The 24,605-nt window shown below is 41.9% G+C and overlaps 1 protein-coding gene across 4 annotated transcripts in view; it reads right to left on the bottom strand.

Annotated features, from left to right (window-relative positions):
* Nucleotides 1-24,605, bottom strand: part of LOC310708428 (complement factor H-like) — an 80,200-nt gene that overhangs the window by 30,716 nt on the left and 24,879 nt on the right. Inside the window, exons 2-10 of one of the 4 annotated variants that reach the window (XM_083506748.1) lie at nt 22,202-22,264; nt 21,731-21,913; nt 19,790-20,002; nt 15,640-15,810; nt 14,263-14,436; nt 13,332-13,532; nt 11,029-11,211; nt 3,037-3,213; nt 1,773-1,946 (exon numbers count right to left, since the gene is read on the bottom strand). In XM_083506748.1, the coding sequence (XP_083362874.1) occupies nt 1,773-1,946; nt 3,037-3,213; nt 11,029-11,211; nt 13,332-13,532; nt 14,263-14,436; nt 15,640-15,810; nt 19,790-20,002; nt 21,731-21,911 (1,474 nt within the window). In that variant the 5' untranslated portion in view covers nt 21,912-21,913; nt 22,202-22,264. Of the gene's footprint in view, nt 1-1,772; nt 1,947-3,036; nt 3,214-11,028; nt 11,212-13,331; nt 13,533-14,262; nt 14,437-15,639; nt 15,811-19,789; nt 20,003-21,730; nt 22,054-22,201; nt 22,265-23,587; nt 24,454-24,605 lie in introns of those variants that run through there. The other 3 variants (XM_083506746.1, XM_083506745.1, XM_083506747.1) reach the window with 3 other exon arrangements.

Genomic DNA, 24,605 nt, shown 5'->3' with positions numbered 1-24,605 from the left:
AGCCCCTTTTTGGCTAATTACGGGTGCCATCCCCGGGCTTTCCCAGGGGGGGAAGGGGAGAACTGGAGCGTTCCAGCTGCCGAACAGTTCGTAGAAGAAATGGAAGCGATCCATCGCCAGCTCCAACTTAACTTAGACAGGGCCAAGGAGGAATATAAGAGGCAGGCAGACAAAAACAGAAGAGAAGGTGAAACCATTAGGGTGGGGGACCAGGTGTGGCTGTCAACCCAAGGGTTACCATTCAAAGGGGGTTGTAAGAAGTTAAGACCCAAAAGACTGGGCCCATTTGAAGTCACACAACAGGTCAACCCAGTGGCTTTCAGACTCCGGTTACCGAACCACATGAAGCTGCACCCAGTTTTCCACAGGTCATTGCTGTCACCGTATAAAGGGGACAGAGAAGGGAGGGTCACTCGGGGACCAGCAATGGAGGAAAGGGAACAGAGCTACCATGTAGCGGAGATCCTCGATTCCAGGTGGAAGGGAGATCAAGTAGAGTATTTGGTAACGTGGGAAGGGGAACCGGAGTCGGAAAACACCTGGGTCATGGCAGAGGATGTCAATGACGAGGTTTTAATAGAAACCTTTCATCAGAGGTTCCCAGATAAACCTCAGCCTGTGGCGAGGTTCCGGAGGGAATACTTTGCCACCACCGACGAAGAGGAAGAGTTGGAGGGGTTCACAGATTCCGAGGAGGAGGAGGATTCAGCGAGCTGGAACGGCGACCGATGGAGGGAAATGTTCAAGACGTCTGAAGATGAAGAGGATTCTTTTTGGGGTTTTACCTCCTCACCGCCCAGAGGAGAGGGAACGGGCGGGGGTGAAGGGGGTCCTGGAGGGGAGGTGGATGTCAGGGAACTGCCATCGGAGGAACAGGTGGGGAAAGGGCTCACGGAGGCTGGGAGGGACTCAACAGCTGAAGCAGGGACCAGCAGGGGGAGAGATGGGTCTCTGGAGGAAAGTCTCATGGAGGCTGAGAGAGACGCAGCAGCTAAAGCAGGAACTAGCAGGGAAAGGGGAGGATCTCTGAGGGAAAGCGAGCAAGAGGGAGGGCTCAGGGACACGTCCAGCGAGAACAGTGGGGAGGTGTCAGAAGCTCCCATAGGGAGACCCATTCCTCGCCGGAAGCTGTCACGCCGCGAGTCCCGAAGACGTGTTTCCGTTAAGGAGCTTTTATGCTGGAAGCGCTTCCGAAAACAACCACTGTCAGAATCTGCAAGTGACTAGAGCAGACATGTCTGAGGAGCTCTGTCACACACAGACGTTTGTGGAGTTGCACAAACTCTGAGGGACTACAATTTTACGCACAAGCAGCTAATCATCCCATCACACTTAGCAATGCAGAGACAGCTTGGACATAACTGGCTGGTAGATGCAATTTGCAGGCAATGTGAGCAAATCTCAATCAGGTTGGAACCAGCAAATTCCCTACATAAATCTGTTAAAAACAGATTCTTCCTCCATTGCTATACATGTAATCCAAACTCCAGCAGCTAATTTGCTCACCCCAGATTCGAACCCCCGACCTTCCAATTAGCAAGCCCAAGAGGCTTAGTGGTTGAGACCACAGCGCCATCGACATCACCTCCTTCCCATACTCCACTGACCACACAACACTAAACAAAATGTATATATGTATACACTAGCCAGTGAAATCTTCCAAAGTAAGACTTGGAAGAAACATTACTAAAAAAAAGGCTGCCAGGAAATTTTTAAGAGTAACAAGCGCACTAATATTTACTTTTTGTATAAGCTATGAAAAAAATGCATACCTTTACATGTTGGGGGCTGTGGAGACCATCCAAAATGATAACACTGGGCAGAGTCAGGCCCAACTCTTTTGTAGTTTCCGTGGCAGGAAAATTTCACCACGTCTCTGTGCTGATATTGGTTCTTTCTAGGGTCAAGTAGCCCATTCTCCAGAAGGAAACCATCACAATGTATTGCTAAAGGAAATGTTGAGCAAAGCAGATTGAATATAATTAAGTGCATTTCAAAACAAACATGCCTCAAATTAAACTACTGAGCAAAATGCCTCAAATTAAACTACTGAAACTAATTTGAGGCAAACATGCCTCAAATTAAACTACTGAGCAAAATGTTTGCAAATGTTCATCAAACTTATTGCAGGCTTGCATAACCTCTGACCCCCTGGGAGTAGAGACCAATAAATCTTTAACAAGACAGTATGCCATGTTTCTCAGCTATTGGGTGAGTCCACCTTCCTCATACCTTCAAACTTTCCGTGCCTGAAAATCTCTCTAGAAGAAGTCAAATTCTATTTTCTCACAACAACAACAACTGGCACACTCAGGTGAGTTGCTGGTGCGACTCTTAATCTAGAAGATGGTGTGAATTCTTTGAACAACCTGAGCTTGGATATATTCCATTAACTTTTTGCTTTCCTGTTGTTTTTTCTTCATTCTTTACATTCCAGGTGAAAGATTCTTATCAGTCTGCCTGGATGGAGGAACCACTGCAAAAAGGTGCTTCAGTTGGGGTATTTTATTCTCAGATGTTTTCTCTGAACTCTGAGCAAGCCAAACACATTGTTAAACACAGAGCAAGTTGCCTGACTCCTATATGTAGCAATTTCATCTACAGAATCAGATTGCTAAAAATCCAGCTTCACATCTTACTTTATTACATCCGAGATGAGTACATATATTCTTACTGATCACTATTAATTAGATCACGGATGTATGCCAACTTGAGGTATTTTAGTTATGTAAAATCGTTAGGAATCACTGGGAGAAAATTACTTGAAGAAAATAAAGGATATTGCTGGTTATAGCAATATCTGAAGAGAAACCAGAGTATTGCTGGTTATGACATACTAGATAATCCTAAAGCCTATATCTAGGATAATTGGAGGCCTTGCTTCTGAAAGATTATAAACTAGTGGCCTGTGTATGTAACCACATAGAAAACATCAGTGAAACAAACCTTGTTTGATTGACAAAGGCTGTGTTATATAATTATATCAAGGCTGTGTTATGTAATTATATAATTAAACAATGATAAATTATAACTTACGTAGACATTCAGGATTTGGACTCCATCCATTCTCTGTGCATACTGCATGGTCACTTGTGGCCTTTTTAATGGTTTCAAACCCATCTTTACATTTGAAGTGAAGTATTTCTTCAAACAAGAAAACCGATTGACTTGTGTAAAATATTTCATTATTTTGAGTTGGCACTTGGCATGTCTCTGAGGAAATAAAGAATGAATTTTGTTTATGATCAGTTTTATAGTATCAGTATACATGATCTAAAATCTGGCTACTTCAGACTCCATGAGCATACGTGTGAAATTAAGATATTTTTTTGCCCCAATATGCATCACTTTACAGTTGTTTAAATTGAATTGCCTTTGCCATTCTACCACCAATTCACTCAATTTGGAGAGTCCCATTTGGAGCTCTTCACGGTCTCTCTTTGTTACAGTGACCATGAACAATTTAGTATCACCAGCTTCCTTGGCCATTTCACTGCTCACCTCTAACTCTAGATTGTCTATGAGCTAGTTAAAAGGAACAGGTCCCATTACTGATTCTTAGGGACTTCACTTTCTGAATCCCTTCATTCAGAGAACTGTCCATTTCTTTCTTCCTGCTGGTTAACCAATTCCTGGTTCATAAAGGAACTTCACCTCTTATTTCATGACTGCCAAGCTTATTTAGGAGTCTTTGGTGAGATACCTTGTCAAAAGCTTTTTCAAAGTCCAAGGGGTCAGCCAGATCACCACCATTCATATGTGCCTGCTAACACACTCAAAGAACTCTACTAGGTGGGTGAGACAGGATTTGCCCTTACAGCAGCCAGGCTGTTTCTACATCAGCAAGATTTCTTTCTCTATATGGTTGGTTATTTTATTTTTCACAATACTTTCCACAAATTTCCCCAGAACAGCCATTAAGCAAGCAGAATAGAAATTAAACAACTTTAACCTTGTACCTACGGGACCGCCTCTCCTGGTATGCCCCGCAGAGGACCTTAAGGTCCACAAATAACAACACTTTGGAGGTCCCAAGCCTCTAGGTGCTTAGATTGGTCTCAACTAAGGACAGGGCCTTTTCAGTACTGGCCCCGACTTGGTGGAATGCTCTATCACAAGAGACTAGGGCCCTGCGGGACTTGACATCTTTCTGCAGGGCCTGCAAGACAGAGCTGTTCTACCTGGCTTTTAGTTTGGACTCAGTCTGACCCTTATATTTCCCTCCCCTTGTGTTTTCGATTTATGGGCTACTATTAAAATAAGGAGCTGAACTCTCAACAACAGCCCTATTAAAGGAAGCTGATCAGCCAACAACTGAGGATATGGCTGCAGGGGGATCCAGTACCCTTCTAGATGAAATGTTACAACAATTTGCGATTCTAAATAAGAAGGTTGATGATCAAACTGCAAAAATTGACCTAGCCACATCCTCTATTACAAAACTATCTGAACAAGTGGCACAACATTCACAAGCAATTGGGAATTTAAAAGATGCCACTGCCGAGAATCGGAAATTAGCTGAGGCAGCGAATGAAAAAGCTGATCAAGCGAATCAGAAAGTGGACGAACTGAAAGGAGAGGTAAGGCCACTACATAAGCACATTACTGACCAGCAGGCCTACCTGTCTATGGTGGAATTGAGAAACCGGGAAAATAATTTAAAACTACGCTCTATCCCAGAGCTTGAGAAAGAAGACCTGATCGGCTACTTGACAGCAGAATTTTCTAGGTTCTGGGGTATAGAGGAAGACAAAGACTTTAAAATAATAACTGCGTTTAGATTGGGAAGAACAGCAAAGAAGGACAGGCCCAGAGATTGCCTGATTATCCTGAGGACCAAGCAGGAGAGAGACAAAATACTTGACCTTCATTTTAACAAATCACTTGAGATCCAGGACAGAAAAGCAGAGATCTACAAGGATATACCAAAACAATTATTGGATCTCAGAGCTATATATACTGACCTAGCTAGACTTTTGAGAAGCAACGGGATACCTTACAGGTGGGAGTTTCCACAAGGTTTATCATTTAACTACAAAGGAAAGAAGGTTAAAATTAAAACAAAAGAGGACAACCAGAAGTTCCTACACGACCACAGAGAGGATTTGCAGAAGGGAACAGCAGTCCCTTGGCCTCCACCACAGTCTGGAATAAGAACCAACACCCTCGGATTTGGACAAAAAAGAGGACACCCCATAAAGAGCAACAACAGATTGAAACAGGATGTCTCTGCAGCTGTATAGTTGGAACATTAATGGCGCAAATTCCCCGGAAAAACGCAAAAGGATTTTCCATATTTTGAAAAAAGAACACCTGGATATAATTTGTTTGCAAGAAACTCATGTGACTAGGCTCCATAGGAAAGTGTTAATTAACAAAAGATTAGGCCAAGAATTTATCTCATCAGACAGAGTTAAAAAGAGAGGTGTGGTGATCTACGCAAAGGAGAACCTATCACCGAAATTTTTGTTTAAAGATGAACAAGGAAGAATCCTGGCAATTGAAATACAAACTCAAGGAGAAAAAGTTTTGATATTAGGAATTTATGCACCAAATGAGGGGAAATCAGAATTTTACAAGAAGCTACATGAGACATTACTGGACTATCTGGATTACTCTAACATCATTATGATGGGAGATATGAATGGGGTAGTCTCTACTTATATGGATAAGTCACAGAACCAGAACTTGACCAAGGATGGCAGACTACCAAAAACTTTTTTTGAATTAACTGACAATATGGACTTGATTGATATATGGAGGACGAGAAACCCCTTAGGTAAAGAAGGAACCTTTTTCTCTGAGGCCCACCTGTCATGGACAAGAATCGACCAAATTTGGACAACTAGAGGGCTGGCACCTAAGACTATAAGAGTGGAAATCTGCCCAAAGACCTGCTCTGACCATAACGCTTTGAAAATGGAAGTGAGACTTACTCCAGCCGATTCCTTCAGATGGAAAATGAATGACAATCTGTTAAGAGATCAAGAGATTGTAAAGAAGGCCCAAAAAGCTTTAAAGGACTATTTTGAAATCAACCTGAACACTTCGGTGGAAAAAAGAACAATCTGGGACGCAAGTAAAGCCGTTATGAGAGGGTTTCTGATACAACAGAATACGATTAAGAAAAAATTCTGGAATGGAAGAAAGGATAAGATACTAGAGAAGATAAGAGATGGAGAGAAAAAGTTAAGATTGAATCCAAAATCAAAAGAGACTTTAAGAGAAATTAAATTCCACCAGTCACAATATGCGAAACTGATAAACCAAGAAGTGGAATGGAAAATTAAACAAATGAAACAAAGATCTTTTGAATCTGCGAACAAATGTGGAAAACTGCTAGCTTGGCAGTTGAAAAAGAGACAAAAATTAAATTATGTTACCAATCTAGAAGTTGAAGGGAAAAACATTCAGAAACCGGGAGAAATTAGAAAGTGTTTCCAGAAATACTTTAAAAAATTATATACCCAAGGGCCCGAGGAAGTGATTGAGATAGACCAATTTTTGAAAGACAAGGGCCTACCAGAACTATCTCAGGAGAAGAGATCAATCTTGAATTACAAAATAACACAACAGGAAATTGAGGATGCCATTCAGAACATGCAACTAGGCAAATCTCCAGGCCCTGATGGACTTACCTCCAAGTACTATAGGACGTTAAAAGACTACTTGATACAACCATTAATGGAGGTTTGTAACCAGATTATGGGGGGAGGGGGGGCACCAGAAACGTGGAAAGAAGCATTCATCACACTGATACCCAAAGTGGAAACTGAAAAGACTCAACTTAAGAACTACCGTCCCATCTCACTCCTAAACGTGGATTACAAAATATTTGCAGACATTTTGGCAAATAGATTTAAAAAAGTACTAAATGAAGTAATTCATAAGGACCAAGCAGGCTTTCTTCCAGGCAGGCACTTGTTTGACAATACCAGGAACATTATTGATATTTTGGAACTGTTGCAAACAAATATTAACACCAAAGCAGTGTTAATATTTATTGATGCAGAGAAGGCCTTTGATAACATTTCTTGGAAGTTTATGAAGAAAAACTTGGAAGGGATGGGAGTGGGACGGGGGTTTGAGAATGGAATAGAAGCAATTTATTCAGAACAAAAAGCTAAGTTGATAGTGAACAATGTGGTGACAGAGGAGTTTTATATTGAAAAAGGAACACGACAGGGGTGCCCCCTATCCCCTTTATTATTTATCTCGGTCCTGGAGGTGTTGCTGAATATGATCAGGAAGGATCGGTAGGTACAAGGAATACGGGTCGGAGCGAAACAATATAAACTGAAAGCTTTTGCAGATGACTTGGTTTTAACACTACAGGAGCCAGAATCTAGTACAAAAAGAGTTTTAGAATTGATTCAAGAATTTGGTCGGGTGGCGGAATTTAAGTTGAATAAACAAAAAACTAAGGTACTAGGAAAGAATTTGACATCTTCTGAAACAGATGGGTTTCAGAAGGAAACAGACTTAAATATTGTTAAAAAAGTGAAATACCTGGGGGTTAACCTGTCTTCCAAAAACTTGAACTTATTTAAAGACAACTATGAGAAATGTTGGTCAGAAGTTAAAAAAGACCTAGAAATCTGGTCAAGATTGAAACTATCCTTGTTAGGCCGAATTGCAGCTATAAAAATGAACGTCTTGCCAAAAATGTTGTTTCTGTTTCAAGCCTTGCAGATCGTGGACAGAGTGGAATGTTTTGGAAAGTGGCAGAAGGATATTTCGAGGTTTGTTTGGCAGGGCAAAAAGCCCCGAATAAAGTTTAAAATATTAACTGATGCAAAAGAAAGAGGGGGGTTTGCCCTGCCAGACTTAAGGTTATACTACGAAGCTGCAGCCTTCTGCTGGATGAAAGATTGGATTCTGTTAGAAAACACTGATGTCCTAGATCTGGAAGGCTTTAACAATTCGCTAGGCTGGCATGCGTATCTGTGGTATGACAAGGCAAAAACACATGGAATGTTTAAAAACCATATTGTCAGAAAAGCAATATTTATGGTCTGGAAAAAATATAAAGACTTACTTGAAAGTAAGACTCCGAGGTGGTTATCACCAATAGAGGCCAAGGCTCGGAAAAAACCTAATATGGAGGCCGGTTGGCCAAAATATTGGGAAATAATAGAAAACATTGGAGATAATTGGAGGTTGCAGAGCTTTGAAAAATTAAAGGATAAGGTGCAAGATTGGTTTCACTATGCCCAAATTAATGAGGTTTTTAAGTTGGACAAAAAAACAGGATTCCAGGTGGAAAAATCGAAACTTGAGACAGAGTTGTTAGAACCAAAGACCAAGGTATTATCGAGAATGTATAACTTGCTGCTTAAATGGAATACTCAGGATGAGACAGTTAAATCAGCCATGATAAGGTGGGCTCAAGACATTGGGTACAATATCATGTTTGAAGACTGGGAAAGGTTATGGACCACCGGTATGAAATTTACGGCATGTAATGCCTTGAAAGAAAACATTATGAAAATGATATACAGGTGGTACATGACCCCAGTCAAGCTCGCTAAGATATACCATTTGTCTGATAATAAATGTTGGAAATGCAAGACGGCTGAAGGGACATTCTTTCACCTTTGGTGGACTTGTCCAAAAGTGAAGGCCTTCTGGGAAATGATCTATAACGAGTTAAAAAAGGTGTTTAAGTACACCTTTCCTAAGAAACCGGAGGCCTTCCTCTTGGGCATTGTCGGCCAGAGGGTGTTAAAGAAGGATAGAACGTTTTTTATGTATGCTACTACAGCAGCAAGAATTCTTATCGCTAAGTACTGGAAGACTCAAGATTTGCCCACACTGGAAGAGTGGCAGACGCAATTGATGAACTACATGGAGCTAGCTGAGATGACTGCCAGGATCCGAGACTTGGGAGAAGAAGCAATGGAGGAGGACTGGAAAAAATTTAAGGACTATTTGCAAAAATTTTATAAGTTATATGAACTATAGGATTTCGCATGACTATGAATGTTAGCCCCAGTAACGAGAGTGGAATACATATGAAATTAGATAATATTAATGAAAGAATCAAGGTTTAAATGGTCAAAAAGGATAATATGTTTGCTCATAGAGTAAACGGAAAGTAAGGAATTTAAACTTAAATTGCAATTGAAAGTATAAAAGAAATACACGAAACAAGGTTATAATTTGCTGATAAATTTATTGTCAAGAATGCTCTGTGCGGGAGACGTGGGGAAGTCCATTGGAAAGTTGAAATAAGTTGTTGAAATGGTTGGTTTTCTCTCTTTTCTTTTCTCTTATTTTCTCTTTCTTTCTTTTTTCTTTGTTTGTTCAATACTGTGTATCTTTATATGGAAAAAATGCAATAAAAATTATTTTTTTTAAAAAAAAGGAATGCTCTCTCACAAGAGACTAGGACCCTGTGGGACTTGACATATTTCTGCAGGGCCTGCAAGACAGAGCTGTTCCGCCTGGCTTTTAGTTTGGACTCAGTCTGAACCTTATGTTTCCCTCCCCTTCTGCTTTTGATTTATGGGCTACTATTAAAACGAGGCTGCATTTTAAATTGTATTTTAACCTGTATTTTAATAAACTGGTTTTTTGTTTGTTTGTTCCCCCCCCCCCATTATGTTTTATTGTAATTTTATTGATGTTAGCCACCCTGGGCCCAGCTCTGGCCGGGGAGGACGGGGTATAAATACAAATTATTATTATTATTACTACTACTACTACTACTACTACTTCCATGCTCTCTCTGGATCCCATTTTAAAAACTGGAGATACATTGGCTATTTTCCAGACCTCATTATGAAGGCTAATCTGAGGGACAAGTTACATTTTGTAGCTAAATGGACAGCAATTTCACATTTGAGTTCCTTGACTACTCTAAGATGGATTTGCCAGTTTGCATTTCATCAGTGAGGCCCAGAACTTTGTCTCTCATCAATTGATTGGCAAGAAAACTTCTTGTTGTTAGTTTGAGTCTCCTGATGTTATGTAGCTCAGGTTTCAGAGAGACTTTAAGGTTCATTCCACAGCTTGTCGGAAGTCCCACCCTTTGAGTACAAATATTAAACAAGTTCTTCCAGGCTCAGCTCCATCTACCATATGTTTGGAAAGTACCCAGGCTGCTTGTGATTGCTTCACCCAGTGAAGAGATGTTCAGAAGAGATAGGTGGTGCTGCAAAGGCCTCTTTCCTCTGCTACTCATTACAAATCCCCTGCGTGAGTGACTGAGGGCCCTGCTCCTGCCACTCTCCACCTGGCCCAGGGCGGGGCCTCGCTCTGGTTGCATGCTCTGGTTATCTCCCGCTTGGACTACTGCAATGCGCTCTACGTGGGGCTACCTTTGAAGGTGACTCCGAAACTACAACTAATCCAGAACATGGCAGCCAGACTGGTGACTGGGAGCGGCACCGAGACCATATAACACTGGTCTTGAAAGACCTACATTGGCTCCCAGTACGTTTCCGAGCACAATTCAAAGTGTTGGTGCTGACCTTTAAAGCCCAAAACGGCCTCGGTCCAGAATATCTGAACGAGCGTCTCCACCCGCATCGTTCTGCCCGGACACTGAGGTCCAGCACCGAGGGCCTTTTGGCGGTTCCCTCACTGCGAGAAGCCAAGTTACAGGGAACCAGGCAGAGGGCCTTCTCGGTAGTGGCACCCGCCCTGTGGAATGCCCTCCCACCAGATGTCAAAGAGAACAACAACTACCAGACTTTTAGAAGACATCTGAAGGCACCCCTGTTTAGGGAAGCTTTTAATGTTTGATGTATTACAGTATTTTAATATTATTTTGGAAACCGCCCAGAGTGGTATAAATAATAATAATAATAATAATAATTATTATTATTATTATTATTATTATTATTATTATTATTATTATTATATCAACATGGGATTTGCAAACATGCACACCCTTGAGCTTTCCTATAACTGTGAGAAGTCCAAGAAAATAATATAATGTACTGGTTGTTCACATCAGGACAGGGCAGGCTCCAGGTTCTCAGGTTCTATATTGTCAAATTGGATTCCATAAATAACACTTACTTTTTATGTTACAACGTGGAGTAGGTGACCAGCCATTTTTGGTGCACACGGCCTTAGCTTGTTGATTTATAGGTTCATATCCAACCTCACAAGAATACGAAATTTCATCACCTTCTATGAACTTCTGCCTAGTATGGGCATTGAATGTACCATGTGCAAGCAGTCTAGGAATATCACATTTTTCTAAAAGCAAAAAAAGAAAAAGAAAAAGGTTGCATCATTGATTGACATATATTTTGGCAATTGAAATCTTATTTTCAAGATAGATGGTGCATTACTCAAGAGTTTAAAGTTTTCCTATATGCTTTTGCAACATATAGATGTAGAAAATAGACACACAATGTGATTCATAAAATAGTTTTTTTTATGGACCCCTTCATGTGTTGAAAGAATCTTTAGGAGTCACAGTGACACACCACTTTTTTCTCTTTTAACAACCTTTCCTAGCTGCTTAAATATGAATTGATCCGATTCATATTTGAAGGTGAATCTGTATTTGAACATGAATGTTATTTGCCTTCGCAAAAAAATTCAGAAACCAAAACACAGACATCCTTCGAAATTCTCACTGCTCTGAATTTTGCAATGCAGTTCTCTGGCCAACTGATGTGTAGAAAGGTGTGTAGAAAAAATACGGTGTGTGTGTGTGTGTGTGTGTGTACACACACACACACACACACACGCAAACCAATAAACTGATGCGGAAATGTGGAGAAATGAATTTAAGATTGGAAAAATTAGAAACTCAAAGAAACTAAAACTCTTCCCCCCCCCCCGCCCCGGAATAAAACTTTATTTAGAGTTCAACAATAACAAAGGGAGGGGGGAAACCACAGTAGATGCAACATCATATAATTACATTTAACCAGTTTTAACATTTTAACATTTTATAAATACTAATAAAGAAATTATACAACATCACTTTTAACTTACTGAGGTTTTCATAATACACTTTTCTCTCCTTATCTTTTTCTTAACGTATCAAAAAAGGGAAGACCAAGAAACGAAACACAAAAAGGAAAAGAGAAAGAGAAGAAGAAGAAGAAGAAGAGGCGGGGGGGAGAGAAGGGAAGGGGGGAGAAAAGAGGAAGAAGAAAGCAAAGCAAAACAAACATATTTAACTTCCAATTAGACTCATTGTATTATTATTTCTACAATTTTTCCACACACAGTTCCAAGTTATTATATTTCTTTCTTTGTTTCCGTCAGATATCAAAAGACCTTATATTTGTTGTTTTACAAGGTTCATTCTATTTCTGCCAAGAGATATTTGTTATTGTAATACTTTTCCAAATACTCTTTAAAGATTTTCCATTCTTTCTGTACTTTCTGTTTTGGATACCCTCTAATTCTCCCTGTCATCGTGGCCATTTGTAGATATTCTATCATCTGGGCCTGACACTCCTTTATCGAAGGTATTTTGTCACTTTTCCAGTTTTTTTGCGATCCTGGCTGAGATCCTGGCTGCTACTGGATCCTTGCCATTTCAACAGTACAGTCATTTGCCAAAGGGAAGAAGAGGCGAGCAATCTATTTCATCTCTGTGGGTCTCCAGCAAGGGCAGGAACCTGTAGCGTACTTTTTGAGATCCTGGCTGCTACTGTTGTATACATTAAAAGTGGTCTATTTTCTTTTTTGATTTCTGGTGACATTATTCCCAGGAGAAAGGTTCAAAGAAACTAAAACTAACAGAATACCCAGGAAGGGATGTCACATCATAAAGCACTATGGCCACTAGCTACTTATTACACCAAACTTGAGCAGTTAGATTTTTTGTTAAAGGAAAAAGTGTACCATGGAACCCTTTCAAATACCATTATAACTATTATTTTTTATACTTAAAGTATAGGCGTATTTTTAAGATTTTCTCTTAAAACATTGCACAGGCATTTGACAGAAAGGACTTACAATGTACTTGTGTGACAATCACAAGGATGAGAGATTAAGATGATCCAACCCACCCCCTACGTCCATAGCCACCTGCCCAAATGCCAAGATCTTCTACTGATATTAGGGGGTGGTGATCACACAGAAAGCTTTTCCATCAGCCCCCTCCCCCCATATTTATGGAACACAATCACCACTACCAAATGGGTCAACCTGGTACTCAGCTTATTATATTTTTAGTGCCATATGAAGACATTTTCATATTAAATTTTAAAGTTTTCCACTCTGACTACTCACTGTTTAGCCACGTTACACATATTCCTTCCACATCTTTCAGAATAGGCATATTTTGTGTTTGCACATGGTCGTTTCCATTTCTGATCAAAGTTGAGAATGCAAGGAAAATGTTAACTTACTGAAGCATTTTGGTTCTGGACTCCAGCTGAATTCAGTGCATAAACTTCTACCCCATGTTTCTTTATTTATTGGTAGAAAACCATAACTGCAACTATAGTCAACTGTTTGTCCCACCATTCTTGGAAAATAGTAGTCTGGCCAGCGTTCGTAGAAATCAGATAGTTGTCCATTCTCAATCCAAATATAGTCACAGTTACTTGCTTTGGAGAAGATAAGAAAAAGGTTAAGCCAAACATAAATAAATCAGGAAGTTCCACTTGCTATTTTCCTTGCCTGGCTGGTTTAATGGAGGTGGCACATTTGGCTCAAGTGTATCAGTGTCTGAATATTATCTGGGTTTCCCTCTTTGGTCTGTGTATGAAAACAGAAATAGATGACTGTGGCAGAAGATGCAGGTGGTCCCCAGACCCACATTTGCTGCCAGGAACAGTCAGAGCTGGGGAAAGACAGTTTGCTGGGGCTTGAAGACCACAGTCTTCTCCAGCCCAGAGATAAGCTTTTGGCCATTAGAACAAGGACATAGGGTAATGGTGCGGGGAACTCCAATATTTTAGCAAGCATTGAAACCAAATCTTTGCAAAAAGCTCGAGCCTGTGCAGACATTCAGTCGGATGTGCCTGCATCCCTATTTCATCCGATATATTTGTGAATGACGGCAATAAAACTTTGTACTTGGGAACATTTCAGTGGGCAAAAATCTGAGCCCTTACTCTGACTGTGAATAACCCAGCCTCCATCCAAGGGACCCCATGTGCCTCCATGCACAGCCCCTCACCTCCAGTAATAGAGCAATAGGTAGAGGTTCATGGCTCTCCCTGCACACACGCCTCAACTATCATCGCGATGGGCATATAATTCATAAACTACAAAGTTGGATGCATTGAATGCTAGTTGTTCATGTTTTGAAACTGCAAAGAGAAAGCTACTTACAAATACATTTCGGAGAAGGAGACCACCCTGCCTCTGTACACATGGAAGGGAATCGGCGGTTCCGAAGCTTATAGCCAGAGTCACACCGTGTTTCAATTATTTCTTGATATTCATAGTAACTCTGCTTAGGATAGTAGTCGCCATTTTCTACTTGGGGTGGGGAGCAGACAATTTCTATGGAGGAATACAAGGAGGACACTTGGTCAGCAACAGATCAAGCAACAAACTCTTTCCCTGGCTAGATATAATTCAGTACATCGGCATGAGAACGTATTTATTATTTGTTAAAAACAAACTTCAAAGCGGTTTACAAAAGAATACTAAAATTTTCAATAAAAAAAAGAAAATAGAAAAGCAATAATTTTAAAGACCAAAATCTTAATGAGGAATGGGGAAAATTTATAATCTATCTTAAAAACCATTGTAAACAGCTAAAATCATTAGTCAGGTTGGACTAACACTTGCAGTTTAATGGTGAATTTTGGACATAATGGAGATGCAAAAAATTTGGATTATTATAAAAGATGCATGAGGAAAGGACTAGCAATAGGACCCACAATGGGGATGAGGAAAGTCCAGGAGATTCTGTGGAATCTTGTTTCTATATGGTATGTTGATATGTTATTGTAAAATTTAATTTGAAAAACCCAAATAAATTTACAAAAAAAGTAAAAAATAATAATAATAACTTTCAAAAAGATAAAATAACAGTAGAATAAGAACAGATTAAAATTCACATCTAAACATCTTAGCAAAAGATTGCAAAACCAGAATCAGCGGAACTTGCTAAAGAAAATTTACTTGATTAGCAATATGTATTTTGTTGAAAAGGAACAAAAGTTGAAAAGGAACAAAAGCACACGTATTCTGTTCTTGGATCACTGAATTATTATTCCCTTTAAAATAATATAATCACAGTGCTGCCACATGCCACTGCCATTCTAGATGTTCCTCTCTTCCCTTTCTGCTGTCATAGATCTTTTTTGTGAACCACCCTGAAACCTCTGGATTATTGGGTGGTATATTAATAATAATAATAATAATAATAATAATAATAATAATAATAATAGGTGCCTTTCCGGACACCACTGTAGGAGCATTCCCTCCTATATGCAAGATGTGAGTGAGGAATAAATAAATACCGGTATAAAACACAAAATGGCATAGTTTTAAAGGTGTAAAAATCATTGTCCCGATTCACCAAGGACAACGTTCTGATCTATTTTAAATCATCTAATCCATTCCACTTGACTAAAATTGCAATCTTGTGTACAATTCCCTCAGAGAGCTGTGCAACAGAGTGGGCTTACTTCAAAGTAAGCATGCACAGGGTTACACTGAAAAGACGACAGCTCTAGGAACTGGAAACATACAAACCTACGCACGCAAGTCTTGAACTCCACCCATTCCGAGTGCATGTAGCATCCGGTATCTCAGCACGCTTGTACCCATCAGAACATGAGAAGTGAAGTTGGTCCCCCTCTTTGTAAAGTTTCTTTGGGTTTAGTATATCTCCATGCTCGATGTTTTCTCCTTGGCAAGTAATTTCTATTGCAAAATACAAACAAAATTTCCGTAGGTGTCAACTTGTAGCAAAAAGAAATGTAATGCAATGTTTCTAAAAAGTTCCTTCCATGAACACTTCACTGTATTTCCATTTCTAAGGCGCCAGAACTCAGAAGGAGTCACGTAATCATGCACGAGAGCATGATAAATGCAGAACTGAAGCCATAATTCTCATTCAGGAAGGAACTAGATTCAAGTCCAGTGACATAAAATATTCTCAACAGCTTCCATATGTTTCCTAGGTGTCAGTTGTGGCTGGCTGGCTGGCTGGTGTGGGTGGTTTGGCACAGCTCACCTGGGCTACCCAATGTCGTACATTGCTGCCAACTACCAAGAATGGGCGGCAAGGCAGTGGGGAGTTGCGTCACAGGTGCAGTGGCAGAGTCAATTCAGCACGCCTGCCACTGCCACTGCCACTGTGCGGAACTCCTCACTGCCTTGACCTTCCCCTTTCTCTAACTGGCAGTGATGCCAGGAGAGCAATGCTCCCCTACTGGCCACTGCAACAAGGGTTACTGCCTCCCTATCATCCTGAGCATTTCCCTTGAGCATCTTGACTCGTTTCCTCAAAAAGTGAATGCCTATGTCATAGAAGCACAACAAAGGAAGTGAGCTGTGGCAACCTTGCCTCTCCTCCCCTGCTGGAATTGTGCTTGCCCTCATTGCCTAAGGATTCTGGATGCGTGAAAATGCCTTGCTCTATACTGGATTGCTTCTGTGCTTGGCCACAATCCAATATTTGGCCATTCATTAGCCCTGGTGAGAACAAAAATGGCCTTTCCAAAAACAAGCCGGCATCTGGAAAGGCTAGTTGCCCCATCCCCAGGTTTGAACATGATACTCTGGATGGCAGAGGTACTCTATCCAATTTGCACAAAGCACTCATCTCTTACTTTTTCACTCAGCACCAGTGGCTGAGAATGACGTGCTCAAGCAGCTTCTTAAACTACCTGTGACAGGAAGCTTAAAATACCCTACCTCTTTTTTGTAGATGGCTTGCCTGTTGTGTCAAGTAACATCCCCCCACCTTTTAAGGAAATAAAGCATTTAAGAGTGCCCCCATTGTTCAATCTTCATTCAGTCTTTATGGGACCTCATCAAAATTGCTCCAGCCCGGTTCAGCTTTCCCCTCACCTTTTCTCTACCTTTTACCCTTGCCTCAATGAACTGAGAAGGTTCAGGAGAATTCAAGTTGCTTGCTTTGGAACCCACACCATGTGAGGCTCAAAGGAACCTATGCATGTACAAAATCCTTTTAATTTACATGTCAGGGTTGTTCCATGAAATCTAGGTCTTTATTACAGTGTGCCAGATTCCTAGCAATTGGGAGAACAAAGGGTGTTGGATCTCCAGACGAAGAGTCTGCCTCTCCTTATCTGAACTTCTGAGATTGGATATAGGCTCTCTGGACTTAAAAACACTGGAAAAACTGCCGAGCCATCCAAGAGTAACAAAGCTATTTCTCAAATTTCAAAGTCATGCCATCCCTCTGCTTCTCCCCAAAATGGGTGGCTTCCTGAGTCATTTCCACATGAACGCTGTAACTCTACTCCCAGCTAGCAGAGGCCAAGTCGGTTATCTCTTGAGCAACCCCTGACTGCTCCACCTTCAAGATTAAGCCAACGTGGAAATCTTCCAGTTCCTCTGATTGATACTAACACAGCTGCAGTTATACAGGAGGGCCTCAAAGAGTGACTTTAAAGAAATCTCTGCTCCTTAGGAATGTTGAGGAAAGAGCAACAATAAACACAACCCCAATTAACTCCATACTAGAGGAAATTCAAGTAATAACAAACAGTATTCAAGATTCGATGTGTGACCTCAACAAGCCTAGGACGAACCCCCATGAACCTGCTAATGTGGGCAGCAGGAATACGAATAATGATAGGTCTGGGAAAGGAGATACTGGCCTTTCTACAGGAGGAATCCCCGGTAAGGGACTCACCCAACCAATAAAGGCGTTTGCAGACCAAGGGACTGGATCCAACTATACGCTGAATCAACATGTATGAGACTATAGATATTTTCATCCCCACCTCTGTCCATGGAACAGTCTTTGCCCACAGTTATGGAGGAGGAGCAAGCAACATCAGAAACTACACAGATGTCTGGGGGATTGTCTGAACTTGATCAGGAGACGCACACTGGGAAGCTGGTCACCCCGAGCGCTGAGCTACGATTGCCCCCAGCCGAGGACAAACCAGAAACCTTCCCGATAGATAACATAATGCCAAACTTACTGGATGTATCACAAACTGTTAAGCAACCTATTCTCCCACCTGTGTTCCAGAACTGCCTCAAAGCCCATCTGCAAGAAGTTAATATTTTACTTCATCAACCTTCATCTTGCCCCGCAAATGCTGAATTGGCTATGCCGGCACTAGAGGTCACCTCAACAGAAGAACTCCCGGGAACGATTTCTGGGACACACATTCCCGTCGATGCTCTCAATGCAAATTTGTCTTTCCATCAAGAGTGCCAGAAAATTTAATCAATCCACTCCCCTGGGTATCGCGTCCTCAGTAGATAAGAATAAGAATTAACGAGCATACTCTATCGTCTTTCCAAACCTTGGTGTATTCTGATTGTGTGATTCACTTGATCTCGGTAGGGAGTGGTGAACTCTCCCCAGTAGCTAGAGTCGCTTGGTTTGAGGAGGTTATGGACATCCTAATAACCAAATTGCCCTATTCTCACTCGCACAGGCCACCTAAGAAATTGGGGTTTGGTGAGTGGACTGATAATGAAATCAAAGGCATTAAAGTAAAGGTTAGGAGAATCTACAGAGGGTCTAAAGAGGCAGGCAGCTCCTGATTGCCTGATACATATTTCGTAGAACCAGGCAACTTAGGGAGTCTATCCAGCTTAGTCAGATAAGACACAACCAGGCTTGCTGGGACTCGCTGCTTTCAGCCATCCTTACCAATGATCATAAGAAATTCTGGAAGGCTATTGTATACCCCCCACAGACTCAAAAGCACTGACTGACATTGATTCCATCTATGCTCTGGGTAGAGCATTTTAAGGCGATCTTTTATGACGATTGTATTCCATCAGACAGCCAAGATCTTGCCTCTTCCTCGACACTGGTTGAGTGGCCCCGTTACTGAAGTAAAAAAATTAATTTCTCAGATGAAACTAGGCAAAGCCGCAGGCCCTGATGCCATCCCGTCTGAACTAATTAAAGCCAAGCCAGGCTGGTGGGCTATGATTCTAATGGAAGTATTCACTGTGGTGGACAGAACTGGAATTATGCCTAATTCATGGCAGAAATCCATAATTATCCCAATCTTTAAAAAGGGGGACAAAAAGTTCGCCAGAAGTGGCTTAGTCATGCTGCCCACATGACCCTGAAGCTGTACGCCGGCTCCCTTGGCCAATAAAGCAAGATGAGCGCCACAACCCCAGAGTCGTCCGCGACTGGACCTAATGGTCAGGGGTCCCTTTACCTTTATTTACCTAGAGTATCAGGGCAAAAAAGACAAATCCTACAATTTAAATTTCAACAGGGGCACAGGATAGAAAGAAGAAAGGCAAAGGTAGCAATGACACAAGGAAGAAGTGGAACGGGAGAGACAAGGGTCACTGGAGAGGAATATGAGAAAATGCTCCTATTATGTGGTCATTGTTTCAACGAGGGATGGGGTGGGGTGGAGTTCAGACAAAGGTTTCACTGAAGACATGAGTTCTGAAGAAGTTGGAAAGAGAAACCGCTGGTCATCAGGCATGCTGATTTTAATTTCAGGGGTCGAGTTATGAAGCCCACATAACCATTGCAGGGCTACAGAACACCATGTTTTCAGAAGCAGGAAAAAAAGATTTAGAAGAACAAACTAAGGGAGCAAACATAACACAAAACAGCCCAATGAGAACTTGGTGTATTCTTTAACCAGTGATTATTGAGATTTTTCAAGCAATATATAATTTTTGTTATTTTAAAAATAATGCCATATTGAATTACCTTCACATTCAGGATACACAATTGCTTCTCCATTGCACCGGATTACAAAAGCAGACGGGGAATAATCTGCTGCAGGAGCATGCCCTGGTTTACAGGAAAGCTCAACAGAAGTACCACGTTGTACATATAAGTTTTGAAAACGATGCTCATCCGATTGCCCGACCACCTCAACTTTCTTGCTTTCCATTTCAGCCAGTGAGATTGCACAGGGCTCTGTGATGAGAATGAAAATAGATTCTGTTCATGAAGGCAACCAGAGTATGTATTTGCCATATTGGAAAACTTAAACAAAAAGGAAGATTTTATGTACATCAGTCTTGGGAACACAAGTCAATTTTTTTGACATACCATTGCATTTGGAAAAAGCAACAAATTCTCTCTCTCTCTCTCTCTCTCTCTCTCTCTCTCTCTCTCACACACACACACACACACACACACACACAGCAAACAGCATTTCCAGAATAATCATTAAAGTCATGTGAGAACCTGTGGCCTGCAGGCAGAATCTCCTCTGCTAGGCTATTGCAAGTAGTCTACCAGGCCTGGCCAAGTAAAACTCCTCTTCTGCTTCTGCTAAGGTGCCTCTTTGCAGTATCATTGCTAAGAAGTCTTACTGGTCAGGAAACAGCACTAAGACCTCCTATCACTGGTACTTGTTGTTGTTGTTTAGTCGTTTAGTCGTGTCCGACTCTTCGTGACCCCATGGACCAGAGCACGCCAGGCACTCCTGTCTTCCACTGCCTCCCGCAGTTTGGTCAGACTCATGTTTGTAGCTTCGAGAACACTGTCCAACCATCTCGTCCTCTGTCGTCCCCTTCTCCTTGTGCCCTCCATCTTTCCCAGCATCGGGGTCTTTTCCAGGGAGTCTTCTCTTCTCATGAGGTGGCCAAAGTATTGGAGCCTCAGCTTCACGATTTGTCCTTCCAGTGAGCATTCAGGGCTGATTTCCTTAAGAATGGATCACTGGTACTACCACACCACTTAAATGGTTTAGTAATGGCATTATTTTCCAAAGTGTGAACTCATTTTTGGCATTCATATAGTGCAAGGATGGGGAAGCTGTGGCCCTCCGGATATTGTTGGACTACAACTCCCATCATCCTTGACCGTGTTGACTAGAGATGATGGGAGTTGGAGTCAAACAACATCTGGAAGGCCACAGGTTCTCCCAATCACATACACTGTGCTTGTTAAGTTTCCAAAGTACTTCAAATAAATAATAATAATAATAATAATAATAATAATAATAATAATAATAATAATAATATATTTATACCCCACCCATGCAGCTGGGTCCCCCAGCCACTTTGGGTGGCTCCCAACAGAATATTAAAAACACAATAAAGCATCAGACATTAAAAAGTTCCCTAAACAGGGTTGCCTTCAGATGTCTTCTAAAAGTCAGATAGCTGTTTATTTCCTTGAATCTGATGGGTGGGCGTTCCACAGGGCAGGCGCCACTACCAAGAACTCCCTCTGCCTGGTTCCCTGTAACTTCACTTCTCACAGTGAGGGAACCACCAGAAGGCCCTCAGAGCTGGAACTCAGTGTCCAGGCTAAACTATGGGGGTGGAGACACTCCTTCAGGTATACTGGGCCGAGGCCATTTAGGACTTTAAAGGTCAACACCAACACTTTGAACTATACTTGGAAACGTTGTTCCAGCAGCTGATTTTCATAGTATTAGTACCTCTGTTTTACAGAATTATGACTGAAGCTGAGAGGATACTGGCATGCTAAAGGTATTGCCTGAAAGCAAGATATGAACTAGGATTGTCCCTTTCTATATCTTCATGGTGCTTCATGGTGGTGCTTTACTAATAAGAAACAATTATTGAACCTTTCCCAAATATATCACATATAGAAGAAATTAATGAAGCAACCCTATATGCATGCCAGAAGATGGAATTTCTATCAAAACAGAGGGGGGAAAGTTCTTACCTAGACAAATGGGCACTTTTGTCCAGTTCCCATTGTTACAAAAAGTTCTGTTTTCTCCTTCCATGGCATAATATTTTTGGCATTTGAATTCTACTGAAGAGCCAGATGCATATTGCTTCTGTGGTAAGGTGATAATGTCTCCATTCTCAATAGTGGGTGTGTGACTACAGTTTTTCCCCATTTCTGGTAAATAATAAAGTGATAAGAACAGTGACTTAGTACAGTTACCAAAGGTCAAAAATGAAGGACTTTGAAATCCCTTTGTTCAAATCAGGCATGTCGAGATGGAGTATTTCTCTCTCTCTTGAGATACAGTGGTACCTCTGGTTATGAACTTAATTCGTTCTGGAGGTTCGTTCTTAACCTGAAACCATTCTTAACCTGAGGTACCACTTTAGCTAATGGGGCCTCCCACTGCCACCACGTGCCACTGTGCAATTTCTGTTCTCATCCTGAGGTAAAGTTCTTAACCCGAGGTACTATTTCTGGGTTAGAAGAGTCTGTAACCCAAGGTGTTTGTAACCCGAGGTACCACTGTATTTGAAACAGAGGAAAAGTCAGTTCCAACTCAGATGCAATAGCTGTGGAGGACTGCACTGAGGAGGAATGGTGGGAGCCTCCTCCTGCCCCCCGCCCCCCCGCTCCTGATCCAGATCCTGAATTTTCCCAGGAGGACAGTATAGATTGGGAACAGTGGTTTGCAGAGGGGCATAGTTCAGAAGGCAGAAGCTGGGATATACTAGATGGTGAACACCTAGGAGAAGAAACACTGGAAGGGAGAGGGTTAACAGATTCACAGTCTCTAGACGGCATTCCTCCATCACCCTCCCCAAAGCTAGAAGGGCTCAGAAAGTCACACAACAGAAAGCACAGAGGGGACAAGCTCAGATTACAAGACGTAGAAGTGACTTATGTTCATAGGGACCGAAGGGGGTGGGCTATTTAATTGGGAGCACCGCTATCACTAGGACAGGGGTCTGCAACCCGCGGCTCCGGAGCCGCATGTGGCTCTCTTACACCTTTGCCGCGGCTCCGGGGCGGATACCAGCGAGGGGAGGAGGCACATTGTGCGCCCCGACACTCCCCACTGTGGCGGGTGCTGTACTGGCTGTGACGTCGCATGGGGGCGGTGCGTGCGTTAGTCCCGACGTCACCTTCCCGCCCACTGTCAGATCGCGGCTCTGGAGATATATTTGTTTTAAATGTCGCAGTGCTTTTGCGGCTCCCAGGTTTTTTTTCCTTCGGAAACGGGTCCAAGTGGCTCTTTTTGTCTTAAAGGTTGCAGACCCCTGCACTAGGAGATGGGTTCTTGGTTCTCTTGCTGTGATTACTAAAGTTTCTAACTAGTAAGAAGAATCCTTTTCCTTTGTTCTGCTTATATACAAGCCACGGGGGAGGAAGCGAATTCCCTGAAGCCTGACAGTAAATAAATAAAGCTGTACTTTGAAACCAAACACAAGTCAAATATTTCCAATTATTTATTTATTTTAAATAAGCTGATGCTATCATTTTAATGTTATGTTAACGTTTAGATGTTATTTAATATTTATCTGTTATAGCCTTATAGTTTTTGAACTAACTATAACTGGTAAAACATATTTTGAAGGTTGGAACTCTGAAAGACACATTAAAAATGTGTTAAATAAATGCATCTTAAATCCAATATTTTTCAAAATAACCGTCTATATTGGTAATCTTCAAGTATAAGCATTTATAAGGCTGAAATGCTCTACCATTAACAATATAATCATCATCATTTATTATTTGTACCCTGCCCATCTGGCTGGGTTTCCCCAGCCACTCTGGGCGGCTTCCAACAAAGATTAAAAATACATTAAAATGTCACACCTTAAAAACTTCCCTAAACAGGGCTGCCTTCAGATGTCTTCTAAATGTCAGATAGTTGTTTATCCCTTGGACATCTGATGCGAGGGCATTTACAAGTTGATATATTAATAAAATCATTACCGCTAAGTATACTGTTGAGCTTTTCATACATTAAAAAGTGTGGGCTCACCATTTTGGGAAGTACAGCATGTCCACAGAAGAAATGGAAGAACGGAGACCAGCCAGCTTTCCATAGTGTTGCTTGTTGCTCTGGACCACAGGATACTCACTTTCTACAACTAATTTTTCTAATGACTGTCCTTAAAAATCACTGGTGGTTCATGGCTCTGTGCCATGAGAGGAATGGGGAGGATTACTGGAATGGAGAGGATTACTGGAATGGGGAACATGAACTTTGAAACCAACAAGGAGTGCTTGCGAAAGATTGGCATTGGCACAGCACTTGGTATGGTGATGGCAGCTAGGCAGAACAGCAACAAACCTTTCTTACCAAGTTGCAAACTCCTGAGAAAGCCCTTTTAGCTGTCCTCTAACAGCAATGTGCACTACTAGGAAGGGCCAGCTCAGCTCCACCAATGGCAGAGAAGCAGCACCAGCACTGAAGCCAATTTGGGGTGAGATTGCATCCATTTTGGGTGAGACCTCGCCTGAAACCGGCACGTTTTCACTTGAAATTGGCAGCAATGGAGGCACAAGGGCCAACTTATCCATTAGGGTTAGTGGCGCCCTGCGCCAGGGTGCCCGCCCATCAGTGGCTCCCAGCAGTGGGAGTCCGGGACATGCTGGGTGGCGGCTGCTCTTCCTACGGCCAGCTGTGCTCTCTCGCTTCCTGCCTGGGAGAGGAGGTGTTGGTGGTGGCACGCAAAACTACATGGCGCCCTTCTCCCTCCTGCCTGCCCCGTGGCAGTAGCGGGACTGCTGAGGAAGCCCGCGTGGCAAGCGAGCCTTGAGCTGCCCAGCTCAGGGGGCGAGGAGGACGAGGAGGGGGAGAGGCGCCAAAAACATCACTTGCACCACAGCGCCAAAT

Source organism: Podarcis liolepis (assembly GCF_965112155.1).
Source record: "Podarcis liolepis genome assembly, chromosome: 6".
Taxonomy (NCBI): domain Eukaryota; kingdom Metazoa; phylum Chordata; class Lepidosauria; order Squamata; family Lacertidae; genus Podarcis; species Podarcis liolepis.
The sequence above is the reverse complement of the archived record's forward strand: the minus strand, read 5'-3'. Positions and strand labels throughout refer to the sequence as shown.